This window comes from Heterocephalus glaber, unplaced genomic scaffold (assembly GCF_053883595.1).
Source record: "Heterocephalus glaber isolate CG9 unplaced genomic scaffold, H.glaber_assembly_v1.0 deba00001523, whole genome shotgun sequence".
Classification (NCBI taxonomy): Eukaryota; Metazoa; Chordata; class Mammalia; order Rodentia; family Bathyergidae; genus Heterocephalus; species Heterocephalus glaber.
Genome location: NW_028258327.1, coordinates 8,328,993 through 8,352,951, shown reverse-complemented (window position 1 = coordinate 8,352,951; position 23,959 = coordinate 8,328,993). Strand labels below are relative to the sequence as shown.

The window sequence follows — 23,959 nt, the reverse complement described above, 5'->3', positions numbered from 1 at the left end:
AGTAACAATGAAGATGAAGGGCCTCTTTCAGGGTATGTCTCTGCTGTCACAATAGACAACGTGGGTAGCAGTGTGCAGATATAAATCAATGAGTCTCAGCAGGCTAGTCGCAGACCTGTGAGATTCAGGCAGATTTCTGGCTGCAAGTCCCAAGTTGAGCTCCCTGTTCTCCTGTAGGGTTGAACTCTGCAGAGCTGTACTGCAGGTTCCAGCTGCCCTTCCCCTGAAGATAGTCCCGGTCCTGATGGGAGGTGAAGATGACTCCAACTTACCCAGTACAGTGGTCTGGTGCTTCGGTGTCCTCTGCATCTTTGTAGTGTGGAACCAGGTGGCTGTACAGAGAAGAGGGCAGAGGACCTGGGTGGGGGGGGTTGTCCAGTGGATTGCTGCTGCCAGGGCACAGGCTGATTCAGTGTGTTCCGCAACTTGCGACCTTGCTACAGCATCCGCAGACCTGCCTGTCTGCAGTGGGCTGATTTGTCATGTTCTGTGTGACCCAGCTTTTACTTTTTAATGTAATGGCTCAAATCTAAGCATTCCACAGGAAAAGAAAAATATTTACTGTCTAAAGTGAATATTTTTAAGATATTTCAGAGCAATTCACATTGAGAGGATCATTTAATTGTTCTCTCAAACAGGGCCAGGGAAGTGTCTTTGTTACAAGCCTCTAAAAAATAGTAAAATTTATCTTAGCAAAACACTAATACATAATTATACAAAATTTTGAGCAGTTGTAAAAGCTAACTGAATCATTTGGATTAAAATTCTAATGAATGGAGATTCTCCATAAATTCTTGTTATGGTAAACATTTTTGTTTTATCTAAGACAGTAAAATATTGCTCTATTTTAAAATATAAATAGTAAAATGAAAAAAGATAACTTAAGAATAATTTTGAATGTAGCTTACAGAATTAAAAATGGACAAACCACAATTTACTGACTGACCTGTGACTATCTTAGAACAAGAGTTGGGTTGCAAATATGATCCAAGAGCCAAATCCACCTTGCTCCTTTACTGCCATTTTCTAATGGTTAGGGGAAAGAAATAATTTAAAAGGTAGCTTTTCATAACCCAAAAAACTATGTAAAATTCAATTTTCAAGTTCTCTAAGTTTTATTGGAACATGGCCACATTCATTTGTGTGTTATCTATGATTGCTTTTATACCACGATGGCAGACTTGAATAGTTGAGAGATTTATTTGGTACTCTCTTCATTTTGCATTGCTGCTTGTCACAGGACAAATTGCAGTGGTGCAATAACTACAAACATTTTGAGTAACAAACATATTGTCAAACCATAATTTTTTTTACTTTTTATATCATTTACTACCCATAATGTTAAGAGAATAAAGAAATGTGAACTTCAAATGACATAGTTTTAAGACATAGTACTTTAAAAATTATTTTGTTAAATTAGGTAGCAAAGCATGGTGTTTAATACACAATGGCACAATGGTTGCTCCAATACTTTCTACGTTAGAACTACCAGACTAAACAATATTATATCACAATATTCTCAATTTATAGGAATGTAGTGATCATAAAAATTAGAAAATTTAAAATAAGATAACTCATCACAGCACTTAATTGAAAAAAAAATGAAAATAAAGCCACAATCAAAGTAAGTGACTTACTAGTTTGCCACACAAGGAAAGCCTTTTACCAGTGTAAGTTAATTACCTTGTATTTAATTGCATCAGCTGAAGAAATGTATACAGGGTAAACTAGCTAAGACTATTAAATTAGCCTTTTGCCAAGAACAGTTGCTTGAAGAATGAAGAACACAGAGAACAATATCAATAGTCAATAAGAAAACAAGGCAAATGACTCCACATGGTTTTTCTTGGCTCTTGATGAGTCAACAGATATTACTAATACTGCCTACTTGTTTATTTGATGAGTCAGTGCCAGAGTTGAAGTGATGAAGAGTTAGTCTCTATAAATGGTCTGTGTGGAACAATTACATGTAAGAATATTTTCTAAGAAGAAAATACAAATTCTGTAGAACCTGCAATAGAATCTGCTAAAAAACATGTTACAAATGGTGGCAGTAAAAATCTATCTGGAGCCAAAAAAGGCAAGGCTTGTGAAAATGTAAGATGTTTAAAAACCTACTATTCACCAGCAAATACTCTCCAAGATATATTCATTCAATCTTGTGTTACTGAATTAGTAGTGTCAATAGAAATTGAGACTAAAAGCAACATAAGGGATTAATAAATCAAAGAATTGGTTCTCTGAAAAAATAAACGACTGATAAACCTTAGCCAAACTTACCACAAAACTGGAGAAAAAACCCCACTTGAAACAAGAAAGGCAAATCACAACTGACACTGTCAAAATCCAGAGGATTATAAGTAACTACTTTGAAAAAACATAGTCCATTACATTGGAGAGCCTAGAGGAAATAGAGAATTGCCTGGATACATAAGATTACAAAAACTGAACCAAGAAGATATAAAAACTCTGAAGAGACCAATAAAAGGAAATGAAATAGAGGAAGTAATAAAAATGCTACCAACAAAGAAAAGCTCAAGACCCAGTGGATTCACCACAGGATTCTACCAGAACTTCAGAGAAGAGCTAACACCAATACTCCTCAAACTCTTCAATGAAACAGAGGGAAGGAGTACTGTCAAACTCATTCCTGGAAACTAGTATTATCCTGATAGCAAAACTGGATAAGGAGTTACCAAAAGAAAGAAAACTATGGGCCAATTTTCTTAATGAACACAGATACAGAAATTCTCAACACAATTCTGTCAAATAGAATGTATCATGTGAGGATGGTTCGACATATGCAAATCAATAAATGTTATACATCACATAAACAGACAAAAAAAGTCACATGATCATCTCAATAAACACAGAAAAAGCCTTTGACAAGTCCAACATACTTTCATGATAAAAACCCTGACAAGGGACCTTATCTCAATCTGATAAAAGGCATTTATGGCAAACCCACTGCCAACATCATACTAAATGTGGAAAAACTGAAAGCTTTTCCTCTAAAATCGGGAGCAAGAAAAGGAATGTCCTCTATCACCACTGTTGTTCAATATAGTACAGTGGTACCTCAGTTCATGAACTTAATTCTTTCCACGATTCTGGTTGCAATCAAATTCAAGCATAAACATACTATGGTTCAGCCAGAGCAGTAAGAATATGAAATAAAAGGAATCATATAGGAAATGAATTAATCCTTATTCCCAGCTGATATGATCCTTTACACAGATGATACAAAAATGCCAACAAAACTCTTAGAACTAATAAATTCAGCAAAATAGCAGTAATAAAATCAACACATAAAAATCAATAGCATTCTGTACACCAACATTAAATCAACCAACAAAGAACTTATGACTACATTCATAACAGCTTCAAAAAATTAAATACTTAGGAATTAACCTAACCAAGGAAGTAAGACACCTCTATATGAAAACTGTAATACTCTAGAAAAGGAGATGGAAGAAGACAACAGAAAATTGAAAGACATCCTCTTTTACTGGATAGGCAGAACCAATATTATCAAAATGGTCATATTATCAAAGCTGACATTATAGATTAAATGGAATTCCAATCAAAATACCAAAAGCATTCCTCACAGATCTAGACAAAACAATTCTGAAATTTATATGAAAGCAGAAGAGACCCAGAATAGCAAAAGCAATCCTGAGCAACAAGAGCAAAGCTGGAGGCATCATAATCCTGGATTTCAAGTTATACTACAAAGCTGCAGCGATACAAACAGCATGGTACTGGCATAAATAAAAGATATGCAGATCAAAAGAACAGAATGGAAAGCCAGGGATTTGGCTTAGTGGTTCTGCCGCTTGCATCACAAGCACAAAGAACCGAGTTCGATCCCTGGTACCAAAAAAAAAAAAAAAATCACACAAAAGAACAGAATGGAGGATACAAAAACAATCCCTGGCACATTCAACATATGTGAGAAGAAAGATTCTGTTTTTACAAATGATCCTGGGAAAATTGGTTATCCATGTACAGAAGTTTAGATCCATGAATCTAAACTCATATCTCTCACCCCATACTAAAATAAAATCAAAAGGGAACAGAAACACTCAAAACAGAAACACTCAATCTGCCAGAGGATAAAATAGGAAAAACTCTTGAAGATTTATTGGCATTGACAAGGATTTTCTGAATGAAATACCAGTTGCACAAGAACTAACATCAACTAATGGAAGTGCATCAAATTAAAAAGCTTCTGCACAGCAAAGAACACAACCAACAGAGTGAAGAGACAACTTACAGAATGGGAAAATAATTTTTGCCAGCCACTCCTCAAACACATGACTAATATCTAAAATACATAAAAAACTAAGCCAAGAAAAACAAAAGAGGACTATCCCCCAAAATAAAAGACCCAACTAAAAAATGTGTAATTGAAATGAACAGAGACTTCTCACTAGTAGTACATATGGCCAATAAGTACATGAAAAAAAGTTCAGCGTCTTTGGCCATTAGAGAAATGTAAATCAAAATACTGAGATTCCCTATTACTCTAGAAAGAATGGCTACCATTAAGAACTCAAAACAACAAATGCTGGTGAGGCTGTGGGGAAAAAGGAAGTCTTCTACACTGTTAATGGGAATGTAAACTAGTGCAACTATTATGGACATTTCTCTAAAAAATTTTTTTAAAAAAATTCCATTCGAGCTAGCTATTCCTCTTTTGAGTATCTTCCTGAGTTAAAGACATCACATTACTGTGATACATGCCATACATGCCTACCCAAATTTACAGCAGCAAAACTTAATAGCTTTAAATCTTAGAACAGATGAATGGATAAAAAATTGTGGTAAATATGTATGATGGAGTACTTTTCAGTCATTAACAATGATAAATTTGTCATTTGTAGGAAAATGGATATACCTTAAAACCATAAAGCTAAGTGAAATAAATCAGACACAAAAAGTTAAATATCACATGATTTCTCTTTTATGAGAAACCCAAAATATAATTTATTTTTATTTTTTAAGAGAAGGTCTTGCAATGCAGTTCAGACTGGCCATGAAATCACTGCAGCTAAAGCTGGTCTTGAACTTGAGGCAATCCTCCTGCCTCAGCCTCCAGAGTGCTGGGATTACAGTTGTGCACCACCACATCCAGTGAAAGTATAAATAATTTAAAGAGTAAAATAAAATATGCATTATAGGAAATAGGGAGATAGACCTTCTGCTGACAGGAAGGAAATCTATGGATGCAGGGAGAGAAGAGGGAGGGAAAAGAAGAGGAAATAAAAATGTTTTTTAGATGAGAAATGTACATGTACCAACTCCCCATGATGAATGTATTAATTATGTATTGAAAACATGTACTAATAAACAAATAAAATAGAAAAAAATAGTCCAGTTCACTTGTCTTCAGATTTAACCATGAACAATTTCTGAGGTAGGAAAGAAGAAATAAAGATAGAAAGGACACAAGGAAAATAATAACTAAAACAATTGTACTTTTAAGAAGCCTGCAACTCCAGGACCCAAAGTTACTCAAGGTTATCCATATCAGTATTCCCTGGGTTTGTTTATTCTTCTCTATTTTTAGGCCAATTACGCTCAAAATTCCTCCCACATGAATATGCTCAGCAAAAATTATATTCTCATGGATTACAGTATTTGGCAATACTTGTCTGTAAGAAATGACATTTGGTGGGGGTTACTGAAGATTGAGCCAAGGGCTTTCACATTGAGCTATATCCCTATCTCTTATTTTGAGAAATAGTCTCAATAAGTCTCTAAATTGTTCAAGCTAGATTTGAACTCATAATCTTCCTATTCTGTCTCAGCTTCGAGTGCTGACATATAGGCGTTTGCCACCACACCAGCAAGAAAAGGTATTTTCAAAGATGAAATATGTAAAATCTTGTTACATATCAGCATTAATAGACAAACGCTTATAATAATTTTTTGGCAGTACTGAATCCAGGTTCTTACATGTGCTAGGCAAGTGTTCTATCACTAAGCTACATCCTAAGCACCTATAGTTAATTCAGATGACACTAAACACTAACTTGGAACCCCAATTAAGTAAAATGTTATCCTCCAAAGTATTTAATTCTTCTCATCAGTAGAGCCATATTCCAAAAGTTCTCAATTATGTTTTGAATTTTGTCAACCAAAGTTTGTGAAAATTTGTTCTCTATTTAAGTAGCTACAAAATAATCTCAACTTTGTCTCGTGTGTGGCCCGTATTTACTGACCCTTTACAGAAAGGAACTGCTGACCTCTGCTCTAGAACCAGAAGCCACCGTGCTCCCTGAGAGCAGAGGCTGCATGCACTGCCTTTTTTTCCCCTTAAATTCTTTTATTGGTACATTTTAGGTATACGTTTACATTTATCATTGGGTGCTTGTACCTGTACATGATGTATCTTGGTTCTTATTTTTTCCCCATTACCTGTGTGCCCTTCCCTATTTACATAGACTTCGTCTGCATTTTTTTTTTCTTTTCTCATAATTTTTCCTTTCCCTTCTTTCCTTCCCCCCCCCCACCACTCCTACCCTTTTGGACCCTTTCTTCCTATTTCAAATTATCAATTATTCATTTTAATCATTTTAACCCTTATTTACACTTTCAGTTTCTCACACTAGAGTATTTACACATGTGTGTCCTAGTTATTTCACTTAAGAGTATGGCCTCAATATGTGGATGCACTGCTTTTAAAGCTGGATGGACTGAGTTTGTAGACTGGTTCTATCTCTCGTAGCTATATGCTCCAGAGCAAATTCTTCAACCTTTTTTTTTTTTTACCCTAGTTTCCTCATCTGTAACCAGCAGTAGGTAATGGAATGTATTTTACAGGGTTAGTGTGAAAATTAGATGAGTTAGTAAATGTAAAACACAGAACAGTACCTAGAACAAAGTAATTATTCACCTAATTGGGAGCTGCTAGCTTAAGATAAAGGTAGACTTCACACAGTTGGTAATAAAATCATACATCTTCCCCTCAATGAATAAAATATCTGAAATGTTTACACACATTCATGGATGAAAGAAAAGTCCCAGGACACGAAGAAAGAGGATGAACAAGCCCTTTCCAACAGCTCCCTCTTCCATCACACAGAAGACTGTGGAGCACACTATGGATAAGATCAGGAAAGCAATCCTCATAGATATCTTTTTTTATATGGAGAAGATTATATTAATCTTTTCCTATTTCAAAATTCACATTACACTTTATATTCTATATATAAACACATTATTACTAGCAATACTTCATAGCACTTGAAAAATATGACAACTTAATTATGTATATAAATAAGATATTCTTATTTGCTCAATAGGTAGAGTGCTTACTATTTACCATATGTATAAATTTGCTAGCTTAAGAAATTTTGGGGAAAAAGTGGATTTGTATATATATTACTGACAGTACCTTCAAAAACTGCTGATATATATTAACTGCTAATGTGCTTTTTCTTAAATAATAACGCAATAAATCTGAGAGCACTGCTATCCAAGCAAATTTCCTTTAATAATGAAAATATTCGACATCGATGTGTCTAACATAACTATTAGCTAGCCTCGTGTGACTACTGAAAAACTGAAATGTAGCTGGTATATACTGAGCAACTGTATTCTAAATTAAATTTAACTAGTGGGTTAGCACAGTTCTACAGGGTCACTATACTACATGTGGAGTTTGTAATACATTTTTGCCTTGCTAGAAAAATAAATTTTGGTACACTACACAGTTAATATTAGCTTCCTACTCAAAACAGCCCTGCTTTTTCCTGTCACAAAATATTTTCTTTTCTTTTTTTCCTGGTGTTGGGAGATTGAACTTAAGGCCTTGAACACACTAGGCAAGTGCTCTACCACTGAACTATACAGCCAGTTCTTTTTATTTTATCTTTATTCATTTATTTTTTGAGACAAGGTCTCACTAAGTTGCTCTTGAATAGCCACAAACTAGGGATCCTTCTAACTCAGCCTCCTGAATAGCTAGGATTACAAAGTGCACTACTACACCTGGTCTATCTATTTTCTTAACGGCAGAATTAAATCAATGAATTCCTTCATAAAGTAATGTTTAAAAATTTTTTTCTCTCCCCTCCTACCACCCATGAATTATGGCTACATTTTAATTATTTAAGGTATTGGGGCACAAGCAAAACCCACACATACAAATATACACACAAATGAAATCCATATACGTGATTTTTCTACATGTAAACAAAATCCACATATAATACAGAATCCTTAAATTTTTCCCTCTGGCAATCTTAAGGCATCTACTTAGCAGTTAGAAAGCTTTTTCACTTAGTGGCTTTAGTTCTTATTCTTGATTACGCTTATATTTTTTGTACTAGCCTGATGTAGTAGTAAATCAGATAAGTCTATCAGAAGTGAAAAAACTATTAATTCCCCCAACCCGCTGTGACAGTTTTGCTTATACCAAACAAAATACTTGTCAGATCATAAGCCTTAATAAGGTACCCATACATGGAAATGTTAAAAATCAACTTTATTTTTGCATAAATATCATATTTTATTCTTCAGTGTTCATTTAAAAATAAGTTAAAGTGCTTCTGTATTACTTTTATTAATACATAATTATTGATTAAAGCATAATACCACAGATTAACATAAAGTAAAAATATTATCAGCCACTCACTTATTTTTGAAAAGTGCTTGCAATATTTTGTGAGAATATTTCTTTACATTTTACTTAATTCAATGGGAAATTTCATATTTTTCCTTTAAAATCTACAAATGTCGCCAATTGTCACCATTATAAAAACTAATCAAAGAAACCAAACCCAAAATAAAACCCTACAAAAGCACACTGATTTTAATAATGGAACATATACAAAGTCACTGAGTAAAGCTCTTTTTTATAAACACTTTTGGAAAGCTTGCATTCAGCTCTAGCACAGCTCTGTTATCAATCTGTGAGCAGAAGGACACATCAAGTAAGGAAAGGTCTTTACAAGATTCCAGAAGCTTTCTTAAGGATGCTGGACTTACCATTCTTGTTCCTGTTTAAAAAAGAAAACCAAACAAAACACTTTAAGTATAACATTTATAAAACATCCTAATAATGAATCTTTTATTATTTATTTGAAAAATTCAATATAAGTGACCTTTTAAAAAGTAAAAACATTTTTTTTCAAACAAAAGACTGCACATTGAAGGGCTGGGGATGTATGTTTCTCAATAGTAGAATACTAGCATGTTGGGTGCCCTATGTTCAGTCCACAGCACAACACAACATCAAAGACAAAACAAAACTTCATACTGTTCCCAAGCAATCTAGCACCTATGACCTGAATGTAGTCAATCCTTTACCCACCACCTTCATTCCTACTTCTGACCCCTTCCAATTAGCTCTTCCAGACAGTCCTACTTCTGTCATTCAACTGTTCTATTTCTGCAAAATGTTTTTCACATCTCACTTTCCTTAACCCATGGGTCAAATCTGGCAGCAATACCTACAATAATTCAACTATGCAAAGTAATTACTGAGCAACTACTCTCAACAGTATTGAGCATCTGTATTAGGCAATGGAAACACTAAGATAAAACATGTGTACCTTAAGGACCTCATTGACCAGGGTTGAAAGCAAATAAACACACTGTAAGTTTTTCAGTGAGCAGTGACAATGCAGTGATACTACTACAGACAAATGATGGATGATCAGTTAGTTTAGCTGATGTTAAACGAAGTGATTACGGTATATTCAACTGAAACTTAAATTAAATAAATTATGTAAAGCATTTGATACATGTCAGGTACTTAATAGATACCAAATATCACTTGAGTCTAAGAGATCATCTGTTGCTTTAATTACAACTTTTCTGGGGAGAAACAATCACAATCATATCACATACGCACACCTCCTGAGAGGGGCTCCTGGATTTCTGAAATGCTAACCTAAATTTAATTCTCTGAGAACCTCTACTTCCCTTTCTGTCATGGGCTCCAGAGCTGTAAATATACAGCTATGCTACCTGTGACTGCCCCTGTGCTGAAGCAATCCAGATTCCCTTAGGAATTTAGAATTGGGACTCAGCAAAGCCTTCAATCTCCATGATCCTTGTTTCTAAAAACACATAAGGCTGGATGGAGCTATTGTATTTAGCGATTTGTGCCCAGAGGAGAGACTGCTATTATGATGACAAAAACCAAGGATGAAGTACCCATAAAAGTCTTTGTGAATACACAGTGGCAGAAAGTTGGGTAGGGTACAAGTGCTGGAGCATGCAGGACTGGAAAAGGGAAGAAAAGACAGAGAAAATAGCTTTTTGAGTCCCTTCTGAGGTGCCACCATAGTTTCTACTCATGGGATTCAAGAGATACAAGTATATCTTTGTAATAACTTTCTTTTCCTTATGCTTAAGTTATCTCAAGTGGCCTTTTGTTATGTGAGATCAGAGAATCTCAAACTAGGCACTTACCTATGTAGTGTTTTTGTACCTACTGTTACGACTGTTTGCTATCTGCGAGTCTTTCCCATTACAATCTGAGTACCCTAATAAATGAGTCCCCTCAAGCCTAAAAGCATATCTGTGAAAGAAATCATTTATTTGAAATTCTACTAGCCTAGGCACCCTGTAATATTTTTCCAAATGACTGCACTTTTGTCTAGTTATTTGTTCAGTCAGCTTACTCCACCTGGGGAGTGGCCATGTCTATGTTGTTCACTGTTATATCTGTAATACTGAAAACAATGCCTAACATAGCACATGCTAAAGAGATATATTCTGAATGAAGAGATGTTGGCTAATTTTCCAATACCTATTTTGGACCATCTATTAAATGGACTACTGAAACAAATTTCTGATTTTAATTTCTTCCTTCTCCAATCTTCCTGTTACCTGTTTCTAGGTTAGTATTCCTAAAACATGGTATATATATCACCCTCCTCCAATTAAAATCCTGTAATAGTTATTTCTTGGTTAATTTTGCACAGATTCTCTATTGTAGTGTTCAAAACTTTCCATGAAACCCTCCATTTTACTGACAGGGTAAGTCAAATTAGATTGTCTATTCTGTGACGATACACTATATTTTCAACTTCTATACTTTTGTTTCATGCTGTTCATTCTGCTTAGAATACTCTCTCTTCCCATTTTGTATTCCCTTTACAAGGATATCTTTAAAATATCTATTAATATTTTAAATAAAGCTTTTCCTTATTTCTGGAATTATATATATTATTTTTTATCTCAGCCACATCAAAATGGACTTGCCTCTGGCTTGCATTTCATTTATATACTTGTGTTTTTCCTTATGTTAAGAACACTCTGAAGGTAGAAATATATAGTATCTTACTCAGCTTTGTACTGATAAGCACTATTTTTAGTGTGAAGCATGACTGACACTTAATATTCATGTAAAACAACAACAAAATAATGACCACTGGCTTTGTTGAATGAAGAATTCTTATTTTTTTTAAAAAAGATTCTAACATAAGGATTAAAGAAACCAAATATAACAAAAAATAAAGAAAACAGAGGTTAGTGACTAGGAGACTAGACTAGTTCAAATCTGGATTGCGTCACTACTAGCTATGAAACTGAGCAAATCAGTTAATTTGTTTGAGCCTGTTTTCTTATCTGTGGCTAAAAATAACTATCCTATCAGGCTGTGAGGATTAAATTAGTTACTAAATATTCATAGCAATATACAACACAATTATGCTTCTGTTATTATTATTAATCATTTATTACCGCTTACTGTGCTCTTTATATTTAAAAACCATATTCAAATATGTTTGCATGGTGGCTGTCTTCCCTCAATTTTTATAGCATAATAAATAATGATAGTTCCTTGCTGTTATGCTCATGAAAGCTAAAAATATTTTCAAAATGAGTCATCATACCTCTTATTTTTAAGTCATTTGTACATTTACTAGGACAACATTATGCCACCTGAAAACTAACCCTACTGCTCATCACAATTGTGCACTGTTTAGGATCAGTGTTCCTGACCACTTTGCGGTTCTGTAGCATCTCTTCCAGTCACTGGAATTGCTCATATCTACTACTGTATATGACATTTTTCTTTGAGGAGGGAATTGTAAAATAGATTCTAACCAACAAGTGTTATCTTATGAAGTGAAGTGTGCATCCACTTTTAAAGGCCTTCGTTGCTTTTCCTTGTTCTTGTAAATTCATAACTTTTTCTTGAAATTTTCAAAATATTTCTCTTACAAAAGGCCTGGATGATGCAAAGGGGAAGATAGGCAGGAAGGAAAATAAATAAATAAGTAAGTGAGTGTGGTATTACTAAGAAAAAAAAAAGTCCTAACCCTGGGGCCAAAAATCTTGGGTTTTGAATTCTTGCTTTGCTACTTACTAACTGCTGGTTGCCAGTACCCTCATCTCTGAAAAGACAGTTAACATTTACTCCCTGAGCTGTGAAGATCAAGTGAAATATAACACAGATTACATAAAGCATTTAGTCCTAAATGTGCATATAATAGGCAAAGACTTCTGCCTAAAAGTGGCTTGCAGAAGTGACATGCAATTACATAAGCAACATCTCCAAATGGATCATAAATCTGGATATGGAGAGATTTTAATTGAAACCAGAAACACATGTCAAAATCTTTAGGTTTTCCTTTTGTTGAGTAGTTAATAAACAGAAAAGGATATACAAGTACCTTATAGACTAATCTATTAGTCTAGTAGTACTAACAGATTATGAGAAAACACAGTTCAAGTATCACATGAGTTCACAAAGTACTAACTGTGTTGGCAAGGACGACTAAGGTGGCACTGCTGGCACTTCTGCTATGTAAAGAAAAAAGTAATGAAATATCAAAGGGTTCCTCACTGATGAATACAGTTAAGAACACAAGGAATCCCAAAAGTGAAAAGAATTTTCAAAGAACTGCCTTAAGGTAAAATCAGTCTGAAAAACTAGAATTATCTGGAATAGAGATTTCATAATATTCCCTAATCAAGAGTTTAAGAAGTTAAAAACAAAATTTAGCTTGAATTCATTATACAAATGAATTCATTTCTTCCTTTTTGTCACCAACAAACATAGTGAACATGGATCATGTAAATTCTCACTCTTCTAACTAGATTGATAATTAATGATTATTTAGAGCTTTTGACAGACTGTAAAATTGTGTTACTGTCCTCACTATTATAATTGTTCTTGATATCAACTGCTTTTTTACACTTTCTATCAAATCAAGCAGTATTATCAGAACAAAATTTTTAATTTTTTTATTTCCTTGCAAAAAGCCCAAGATTAGATTTCATGCCAAGGAACCAGGGTTTAAAACAAGTTTGTATATTGTATCCCTACCTAGTATGTCCAGTTGCTGTAGTCGGATACAATTAGATGCCAGTTCTTCTATGTCTGTATCACACACAGACCTGTTAGCTGTAAGGAAGAGTTTTTGCAAGTTTGGGAGCTGGCGTGCCAATCTGGCGAAGCATCCAGTGCTGCTCTGTAGAGTGGGACACCAGCCAAGGTCGAGTTCTTCCAGAAGTGGACATCCAGAAGCCAGTTCTGCTATTCCATTCTCAGTAATATTCTTACATCTCCACAGATCCAGGGTCTGGAGCTTTTTACACTTGGCTCCTATCATGCTTGCTATCACATCATAATCTTCAATCTGAAAATCAAATAATTCCAACCTTTTATATGTTATGCTCAGAAATGTAAATGATTTAGAGCTAGTTAGAATATCCTTAATCATCTCTTACTCTTTGCTTCCACTTAAACATACTCATATCCTTGGTAATATAGATCTGTCTACTCATCTCAGAGATCTGTCACTCTTCCAACAGCAAGAGAAATCACTCACTGTTAATGGATCCCAATGCAGTCTGAAGACCTCCATTTCTCATGGAGAACATGAAGATTATGTGTTATTTTTTTTTAAGCTTACAGTTTTGACCTTGCTGCTGTTACTCATTGGTGGAACCTAGCTTCTGCTACTTTATGATTAATATACTTAGGTAGGAATATAATATATTTTGATGAAGGTATGTACTTGATAGGCTCATAAACTGTCTAATGCTGGTAGTACTAATTAGGATAGTAGTTTTGCGCTAATGAGGTATTTATGGACTGAACATACAACATGAGAATAATTTACACTATACAGTAATATGTTAATCATTATCAGTTATTGGAGGTATCCAATATTTATCTTATAATTACAAGTTAAGTGCCTACTAATAAATGATTAAATGTTTCAATATTGGGATTTATGTATTTTAATAATGCTTCTTTAAATAGGTTCTTTTAAGAAGTTCATTTGATTTTATTATAATCAGGTATCGAAGCTATCACTAGTGATCAAAAAGAAACAAAATAATAAACATTTACAATGATTATTTCTTTTCATTAATTTGTTTATTCTATTTCCAATAAATATTTATGCCCTTACTATGGTGCCAACACCACTCAAGATCCTAGGAACAGCAGTAAAATTAAAAGCAGGAATTTTGTTCACTTTTTGGGAAATGACACAGGGACAAATAAATGAGTGAAATTTATCCAGAGAGTGATACATGGGGTGAAAATAATAAAAGATAATATAATAAAATAATAAAAGAGGATGATGTGATCAGAGTGTCCATAGTTGCAGGAGGGCATAGTGGTTGCTGGGCTTTCTCGGTTGAGGTTAGTGAATTCAGGAACAGCAATAAGCTCAGTACCGCTCAAGGGTAGTGAGAGAGAAGACAGGGCGGTTTATGCAGGGGCCACACAATTTAGCCATGAAGGGGCTGGGTTTTACAGTACTAAGGAAGGCAAAGGAGGATTATAAATGGAAGAGTGGCATCTGTTTTACACTAAAACAAACATTCCTCTGGCTTCTGTCTGAAGGGTAGGCTATGTATGATAGTTAGGAATGAAGGGGGAAGCCCAGTGAAGAGAACTGCAACAGTTTAGAGGAGAGATGATGGGAGCCTGGATTAAGGTAGTAACAGGGTGATTGTAGGCATGAGACAGATTCAGGGCCATAGTTTTTGGTTAGAACCAAAGTCTGATATAGTGTCTATGACTTCTAATGTTCTGGTCTTCGGCAAGTACACCTATTTCTATAAGTATGTGTACCTGAGCAACACAAAACTGTAGCTTTCATAATTAGTGCAATTAGCATCCTTAAAAAGAATTAATTAAACTTTCTGAACCAATGATTCTGATTGTGCTGAATTTGTACCAGGGCAAACTCAATGGCACATGGACTAATTCTCTATCAGCATACTACACAGTGTGAAATTCCTCCAAGAGTTTTTTGTTGTGATTTTTCACAGCATTATTAAACATATCAAACACAAAGAAATCTAGGACTGGGAAAATAAGAATTTAACAGCATACTGGACTGAAAGCAACCTATGCTTCCCTTACTAATTACAACTCATTCTGAATTATAGTTACACAGAACTCATTTTTCCTTAGAATATCTAGACACACTTACTTTCTCATTATCGAATTTTAAAAAATATGACAAATAACCTGGCAAGATATTTTTTAAAAATATGACAAATATCACTTCTTGAATAACAGCAAGAAGTCAGGTGACTTGAATAGAATTACAATTAGTAGAAAAACTAAAAAAATGTAAACTAGGTCTTACAATTCTTCTGCCAACTTTAAAGTACTTCAAGAAGCACTATAATACAAATGACATGGAATTTTAATTTTTCTTTTTGTCACATTTTAAGTAGTACAAAGAAGTATAAAATTAAGTTTAATAACATATCAACATTGTTACCAATATTTATCAATAATACTATTATTCCAACATGTTGTAAATACTTTAAAATACTGAAATGTTTTATAATTTTTTGATATTAAGCTTTCAAAATCTGGTGTATACTTGTATCACATCTCAATTCGGACTAACATATTTCAAGCACCCAATGGCCACACATGGCTATCAGCTAGCTACCAGACTGGATAGCACAGCCTTAGTGGCTAATTATGAAGTTAGGGTATTATTTATATTCTTCACATCTCTTTCTCTTAACCTACTACTAGTAATGTGTTTCTCCCTCCTCCTGGAAATGACTGGGGAAAAAAGGAAATATAAGATTCATTTAGTTATTTACTTTTATTTTGAATCTTCCTTGAGCATATGGCTACCCAGAATAAAAACTGTGTTTCTCAGCTTTCCATGTTACAAAGTATGCCATATAATTAAACTGTAGGTAATAAGAAGGAAGCCTCAAAAAGCATATAGCTTCTAGAAAGGATCCTTAGAGAAAGCAGTAAGGCTTTCCCCTCCACACCACTTGAAAGAGATGTGAGGGTTGGAGCTCCACTTGAAACCGTGAGGTCAAATGTGAAAACGGCTGAACAGTAGGCTAGGAGGCAGAGTCCCTCAGGAGTCTGAGGATGAGAGCTAGAAAGTTAGCTTGAATTATTCACGTTTACCACTTCATTCACAAGAAAGAAAAATAAGCCATCTTGTTTACACATAGTCATTTAGAGGTTTTCTATCCTTGGCAGGTGAACCATATTTAACCAATATGCTCACTCACAAACTTGTTCAAAGCTTTCATACATAAAAGGGTTGGAACTAATGGTTAAAACAAACTTCTGATTACTTTAGAATTTTGTTATCTATTTGTTCATTGCTTTCCATTACCATGGATAATAAAACTTTAAATTGAGGAGATGATCAGCTATTCAAGAACAGATTTTTAAAATTCTCTTTCCCAATCAAAGGAAAAACTTAAATTTTCCCACCAAAAAATGTTTATGGCAGTGACCAGAATAATCTAGGTTTGTTACTGGCAAGATATTACTTTTCAGAAGTTCTTCTCACTGCAAACCTGTCAAACTGGCACTTGTGGCACAAAAATTAGTTTCAGGAAAAAAAGTGACTAATTTGGTATCTACATTATATTCAATACAGAAGAAGCACGCCATCAGAGAGCACTCAGAAAAGACAGATTCTAAATCATAATCACGTGCAAAGCCAACATAATGACCTAAAAAGACAACAGCCTCACAAAAGACACAAATCTGAAAATTGCTACCATTTTAATAGTCAAAAATAAAACATCAAGGTAATCATCCTGACTTTTGGTCAACTGATAAAAAAAAACCAGATAAATATGGTATGAAACTTATCAACTATCTGTGTCACTGTCCTGGTGAGCCCCGAACTTGCTATGAAATAACAGTACTTCTATTATGCTGGTGAAATGTCCCAATCATGACATTAGAAGTGATATTAGAAATATGAGCATTATTTCTTAATTTCTCTATCATGAACTTCATTTCCTGGAAAACAAATACCTATGGTAACAATATGTTACTGGTAAATGCATACTTCAATTTAAAAAATAGCCTCCTTATCTAAAGTAGCATTTCCCATAGTATCTTACATAGTAATAGATGCAGTATGGACAAAAGTAGATCCAATAACAAGGTAAGGTTGGAAAACACTGGCTTCAGCAAAGGTAAACTATTCCTTTGTTGTAGCATATATCAAAGTAAAACTCCAAGAAGAGGAGCAGCAGCATCATTTATTTTGACCAGGAACCCCCAACTGTGCCCTCACATACATACTTTTTATAATTGAATGTCCTCCAGGAATAACTTTCCATGAGTCAATTTGGGAAAATACCAACTTAAAATAAATGTCATTTCAATATATACGCTATAATTATATTATTTCAACTTGTTTAAAGTGTCTGTGGTCAGAGACATGCTTTTCCAGGGAATGCTGTTACAATTAAAGAGGAGGTAAATAAGCAGAATAAGGTGGCTATGACATTAAACAGGGTCCTTACCAACCGAACAAGGGCCCACAATATGTAAAGATCTGAGCAGCTGGTTTGTCACAGAAACTGCCATCTACTGTCACTGGACTCATGTAGAAGATCCACTAAAGGGAACCAAGGAAGTCTATAAAAATCTTGCAAAAGGAAGAATTTGACTTTAAATAAGGAGAGTCTAGTGGATTCCCAAGATTGTTTCAAGAGAATGGGGTAGCTTGGGCCCATACTTGCAGTTAAACAAGACCTAACTGACAGAATTAAAGACCGTGAGGGCACAGAGAGAAACATGTTGGTATAAGAGGAATACTATCCAGCCTATATTTGCAAATCTTGAGGCATCTCTGAAGCTACCATTAAGCTCTTTAAATGGGATCTTTTAGGTCACAGACTCTGCTGCTTAAATCCAAGCCTAGGACACCGGAACATCTCTGGAATATTGTAACCATCCTATTATTCAGATCTTCTAAGGCAATACAAAACTAGAATGGTTTGGGGATCTCCTAGATCTCTTCTGGTTGGTGGTGTTAGAAAACGTCAAGAGGAATGGAATGTTTCACCAGAAAACTCACTTCTAGTGAGTATGCATATATGTAGAGCCTTACCCTAGGGGCTGAATTGTCTCTTAAGTCTCTGTATTATTTGTAAGCCATTTAATGATGAAGCGAAGATGAAAAAAAATTAATTTTCATGATTCTTTCAGGGACATACAAAATCACAATTTTAAATCTTGAAGGATTTTTGGGATTCTCTAGTCCAAAGAGTCCCTACCTAGCCTTTTGGTTTCATAAACCAGTAAAATTAAAAAAAAAAAAAATTAAGTTCTACCATAGAGTGTCAATCTTTTCATCTTGCCCACGAAGGACAGTTCAAAAACAAATCCACAGAAACAAGACACTTGGGTACAGGGGTACACATTTAAAAATCCCAATAATGTGGAAGGCTGAGGCAGGAAGACTACAAGTTTGAGCCCAACCAAAGCAACACAGTGACTTAGCAAAATGCTGTCTCAAAACAAAAAAGGGCAGAGAAGGTAGCTCAGTGTCAAGGATTCAATCCCTGGAACCAGAAAAAAACAAAGGAAAAAGAAAAAGAAAGAAGGAAGGCAAGGCACAGCAAAGCAAGCCTACCTACTACCATCATTTCCAAGAAACAATTTCAGAATCTAAGAACTAAAGTTTGCTTTGTTAAAAAAAAAACACAACTTACCACAACTACTGACATTTGGGTATGGCTGACATCTTATTTTGCAAAGAAACCAGAGAGGTAAATGAGTTGTCCTAGACAACCTCTGGCTAGGAGAGACTGCACTTATTCTACCACACTGTGCTTTCATAGGTAGATGTCAGTGTTTCAAAAACATACTCCTCACTTTAAGAAAAATGTTTGAGGGCCAGGGATTTAGCTCAGTGGTTCCGGCGCCTGCCTCATAAGCGCAAGGTCCTGAGTTCGATCCCCAGTACCCCCCCCCAAATGTTTGAAAGTAGGGTACAAAATGTTTCAAAGTAGTGTTAACCATAAACTGGAGAAAATGTGGGTAGGTGCAGGGTGGGGAGGTTCAGGATAAAATTCACTCGTGAGAGGAAAAAGAGAACAAGCAATTGTACGGAAATTCTAAGGAATTTTCAAGCACTTACCATTACACAACTGCCCAAACTGAGGTGCTGAAGCTCTGAACAGAAATTCAATATGCTGAGCAGTGCTGTTTGCTGCCATCAGGGACCACATCAGAGACAAATATGGAAAGTGAATGAAAATGAAACAAAGAGAAGAGGTCAATTAGACATTAAAGGCTGTCGCTGTGTTTTCTGAAATACAGCTCAAAACCTAGGTTACAGATTCCACAAATGCCACTTAAGGAGTGCCCAGGTGCTCCCAACCATTGATTGGCTTGGAGTCAAGGTAATCATTACTAGTCTCCATGTAAGTCCTCACTTTGTATATGGTTTTTGCATGCCTTAAGGATACCTATATTCCTATGACCTCTCAGTTTATCTCTCAGAGGTAAGCAATTTCAAAGCCTCATCACAAGAAGCTAAACTATCCCTCCCACAAAAAAAAAAAAAAAAAGCCACAGGAAGCTGATGACACTCCTGAAAAATAGCTGCAGCTCTTGACATTCACTGATCAGCTGCAGCCTGATAGAACTGCCAATAGAGTCACCCCAAATCAGGACTGAGCTGGTGACTTTAATGTCAAAGGATTCTCTTTGCTGACAAGGATACCAACAACCATTGAGTGCCTGTCAGTAGCAACATGCTGCCTGAAACATATCTAACATGTACTTTCTAGTCATGTTTCTGCCATTTAAGCCTATATATCCTATGCAATGACAACAGTCTCACTACTAAAGAAACCCAAAAGAGAGACTGCTAAATCATCATGGCACCTAAAATATTTATTAAAGTTCTAATATCATTTCAAGGTAGACTCACTATGAAAAATTGTAAAAAATAAAGCAAAGCAAATATTCAAATTTCTAGTTTTTCTTTTATAAATTAAGAAGAAAATTATTTAAACTTCATGGTAAACATTTGAACTAAATCATATCTAAAAAATATGCTATTAAACAACCTCTGTTGAATCTTACGAGTGTTCAGAAATTGAAAGTATCACTCGAGGCAATTGTAAAGAATGTGTCAATGGTAATACAAGACATTGGTCAAATCCCAGATAAGACTCTCACTGGGAAAATAAAGTACTAAAGTATTTCCCATAAAATAAGGTTACCTAAAGCAAAAAAAGAGAAATCTATAATTGGCCCTAGTACTAGACTTAAGTGTAATCATTTCCCTAATCATCATTAATAATAAAAAAAAGTTTATACTGATTTTATGTGTATTTCAACATAACATTTACAGGATAATTCCATATAGCTCTCAGAATGTTAACATTAGAAAAAGTATATGAAGATAAATTAATTTTGAGGTTCTCTGAAATACATAGCCATTTACTACTGACACACAGGAACATCACATTAGGTTTGTTTTTATTAAAGTAACAGATCCTTATCATAAAGTTGTCTTATAAAATTTTTCCTGTGAAAATGATCTAGAACGTATTAAGGAATTATAAAAAAGGACCCTACATATCTTTGTGGGTAATAAACTTTAAATTAAAAAAATACATTACACACATACAAATAAGACATGGAAATTGTTTGGTAATTTTATTCTTAAATTATTTACTATGAAGAATTTTAGGGTCCAGTGTAACACCCACATAGTCAACACTCATATTTATCAGCTCCTAACATTTTGAATTTGCTTCTGTCTCTGTTTTTGCATCCCTCCATCCATTCATATAAATCCTCAGAGGTAACCTCTATAATGGTTTTAAACACTTGGTTTTTGTTTAAAAGTTATATAATTTTATTACATTATATATTCATAAATAGTATTTAATATTGTTCTATATATTTTTTAATGAAGGGAAATATAATATGCATATGTATACTTCTGTATCTTCTACATTAGTTTTGTGAGGCATTTGTCTACACTGAAACTATGTATAATTCTAGTTCATTAATTTTCACTATTGTATAGCATTCCATTATGTAAATTTATTACAACATATATTCTCATTTGAAGAGTATTTATTTGTTTATAATTTTCACCATTACAAACAATATAATAAAGATTGTTACACCAATACAAGGGATTGAGCCCAGGGATGTGCTATGCGAGTGCTCTATCACTAATCTATACTGGCCCCCCTTTTATTTTTCATTTTAAGACAAGGTCTCACTAAACAGTTGCCCAGGTTGACCAGGAAATTTTTTTTTTTTTTTTTGGAAATTTTGATTGTCCTGCCTTGGCAACCCAAGAAGCTGGGATTACAGGTGTGTGAAATCATGGCTGGTTTAAAAAAAAATTCTTATATATGCTTCATTGCGAATTTATAGGAGAATGTTTCTCTATAACACACACCACAGCAAGAATTTCCAGGAGTTTAGGTATGCTTTGACTTTATTAGATTTTGCAAAATAATTCTCTTGAGTCCTTGAATTAATTTATTCTCCCACAAGTAGTGGGTTAGGTTATCATATCTTGGCCAATATACCATCTTTTTGTCCTTCTTAACATATATCTCCCTAATGAATACAAAATGGTATAATTTTGTAAGATTATTGGTAAGAGTACTAGTGAAGAGGATCATTATTAAAGACTAACTCATCAACTGATCTGTGATTCTTTCTGTCATATGTCATGTTTCCATATATGTGTGAATGTATTTTGGGGATACTTTGTTTTATGGTCTATTTGCCTTTCCTCGCACCAACTCTAACCCTAACCTCCTAATCCTAATCCTAACTCTTCAGTCTTTGTAGTTTATAAGGAGTCTTAAAGGTTTAGTAGGTTAAACACCCTTTTCTCATTCTTCAAAACTATTTTCTTGGCCCTTTGTTCTTTAATATGAATTTTAGGATCACTTATAAAATTTTGGTTTTAACTTTTAAAAAATGATACATAAAGATTAGTTTTTCTTTCACCATCCCATGGTCATTAGTTAACTTATTGGTATTTTATCAATTTCTATAATTGTTCATTATATTTGATACCTCTTATTGAATTTTCTTTTAGTTGATAAACTTTTAATAGATCTTTTAGTAAGTTATCATGGGTGATACAATCTTAACAATTTAACTCATTTATTGAATATAAATTAACATGTTAGATAATACTGTAAATTCTTTATATATTTTAATCATCACAAATGCCCCACTGGTTACACGGTTAATTCTTACAACAACACCATTTATCCATTCATTCATTCAGTTACTAAACACCTCTTATGTGCCCAGCATTTGGGATACATCAGTGTATGGATGATAATTATAAGGTAAATACCATTATTGCCATTTGTAGATGAGGAATCTGACTCACAAACTTAAATAACTTATGTGGTCTTTATATTTATCTTCAATCTTGAATGAAAGTTTAGCCAATCTTAAAATGGCAAGATAACTGTTATATTTTTCAACACTTTGAAAGTATTGCTCCTTTGTTATTTGGAAAGAAATCTACTAGCAGTCTAATTGCCTTCCTTTATGGGAAGTGTCTTTTATCCCTGATGATCTTATCCCTTAATTTTTGAGGATCAGATTTTGTTACATTGTATTTAGGTAAGATTTATTTTCATTTGTTTTGTTTGAAAGATAGAAACAAAACCAAATATTTTGTTTGATAATCTGGATGCACATTGTATGTGAAGACTCACAAATTTCTTCATGAAAAATTCTTAACCAGTTCTCTCTTCCAATGTTACTTCTCTATCATTCCTTTCTTTGTTTTCTTCTGGAATTTGTATTCAATGAGCACTGGAGTCTCAAGATGCCCATTTTACAATGGTTTGGAAAATAATGTCCATGTATTATTCCAGACAATATACAGCAGATATGATGGCACGTCATTATTAATATCAAGTTACCATGATGGTTAATTTTATATATCAATCTGGTCCATCAGGTTCACTAATATTTGGTCAAATATTATTTTGGATGTTTCTCTGCAAGTATTTTTTGGATGAGATTAATATTTAAATGAGTACACTGAGTAAAGCAGATTGCCATTCTCTAATGTGCCTGAGCCTTATCCAATTAGTCAATGTCCTGAATAGATTTTAAAAGGCTGACACTTCACCAGGTGAAAGAGAAAATTCTTTTTGCCTGATGGCTCTCAAACTGGACACTGGTCTTTCTCTGACTTTAATAAAAACAGAACATCAGCTCTCCCTGAGACTTAGGCCTGCTGCCTTTCAGGCTGGAACTACACTATCAGCTCTCCTTCATCTCCAGCTTGTCAACTCAAAAGTGCAGAGCTTCAGACCTGCCAGCTTCGATCACATAAGCCAATTTCCTACAATAACCCTCTTAATATGTCTTCTGTTGTTTTTCTTTTTCTGGAGAACCCTAACTAATCCAGTTATAAAAGGGCTGTGGCTCCTACTTTGGCATCCCTCCCCCTCTCATTGCTTACTTGGGGGAAGCCAGCTGCCATGTCATGAGGACAATCAGGCAGCCTATAGAGATCCTGCATGTGGAAAAAAACTAGAGGCCTCTGGCCAATTGCCATGTAAGTTTGGAAGCTGATCCTATAGCCATGGTCAAGCTTTGAAATGACTGGTACCCCAGGTAACAACTTGGCAGCAACCTTCTTAGAGAAATTTATTTTTGGTCTCCTTAGTGCCAGAACTACACAGCTAAAACATTCCCAAAATTCTAGAC

General features: G+C 34.5%; 1 protein-coding gene across 5 annotated transcripts in view; it reads right to left on the bottom strand.

Moving 5' to 3' along the window:
- Positions 1 to 1,185: 1,185 nt before the first annotated feature.
- Fbxl4 (F-box and leucine rich repeat protein 4) overlaps positions 1,186 to 23,959 on the bottom strand; it is a 357,862-nt gene continuing 335,088 nt past the window's right edge. For all 5 annotated transcript variants that reach the window (XM_087187955.1, XM_087187956.1, XM_013078770.3 and 2 more), the window contains 3 exons: positions 19,371 to 19,442; positions 13,295 to 13,607; positions 1,186 to 9,008 (listed from right to left, as the gene is read on the bottom strand). In XM_087187955.1, coding sequence (XP_087044081.1) covers positions 8,845 to 9,008; positions 13,295 to 13,607; positions 19,371 to 19,442 — 549 coding nt within the window. In that variant the 3' untranslated portion in view covers positions 1,186 to 8,844. The remainder of the gene's footprint in view (positions 9,009 to 13,294; positions 13,608 to 19,370; positions 19,443 to 23,959) is intronic.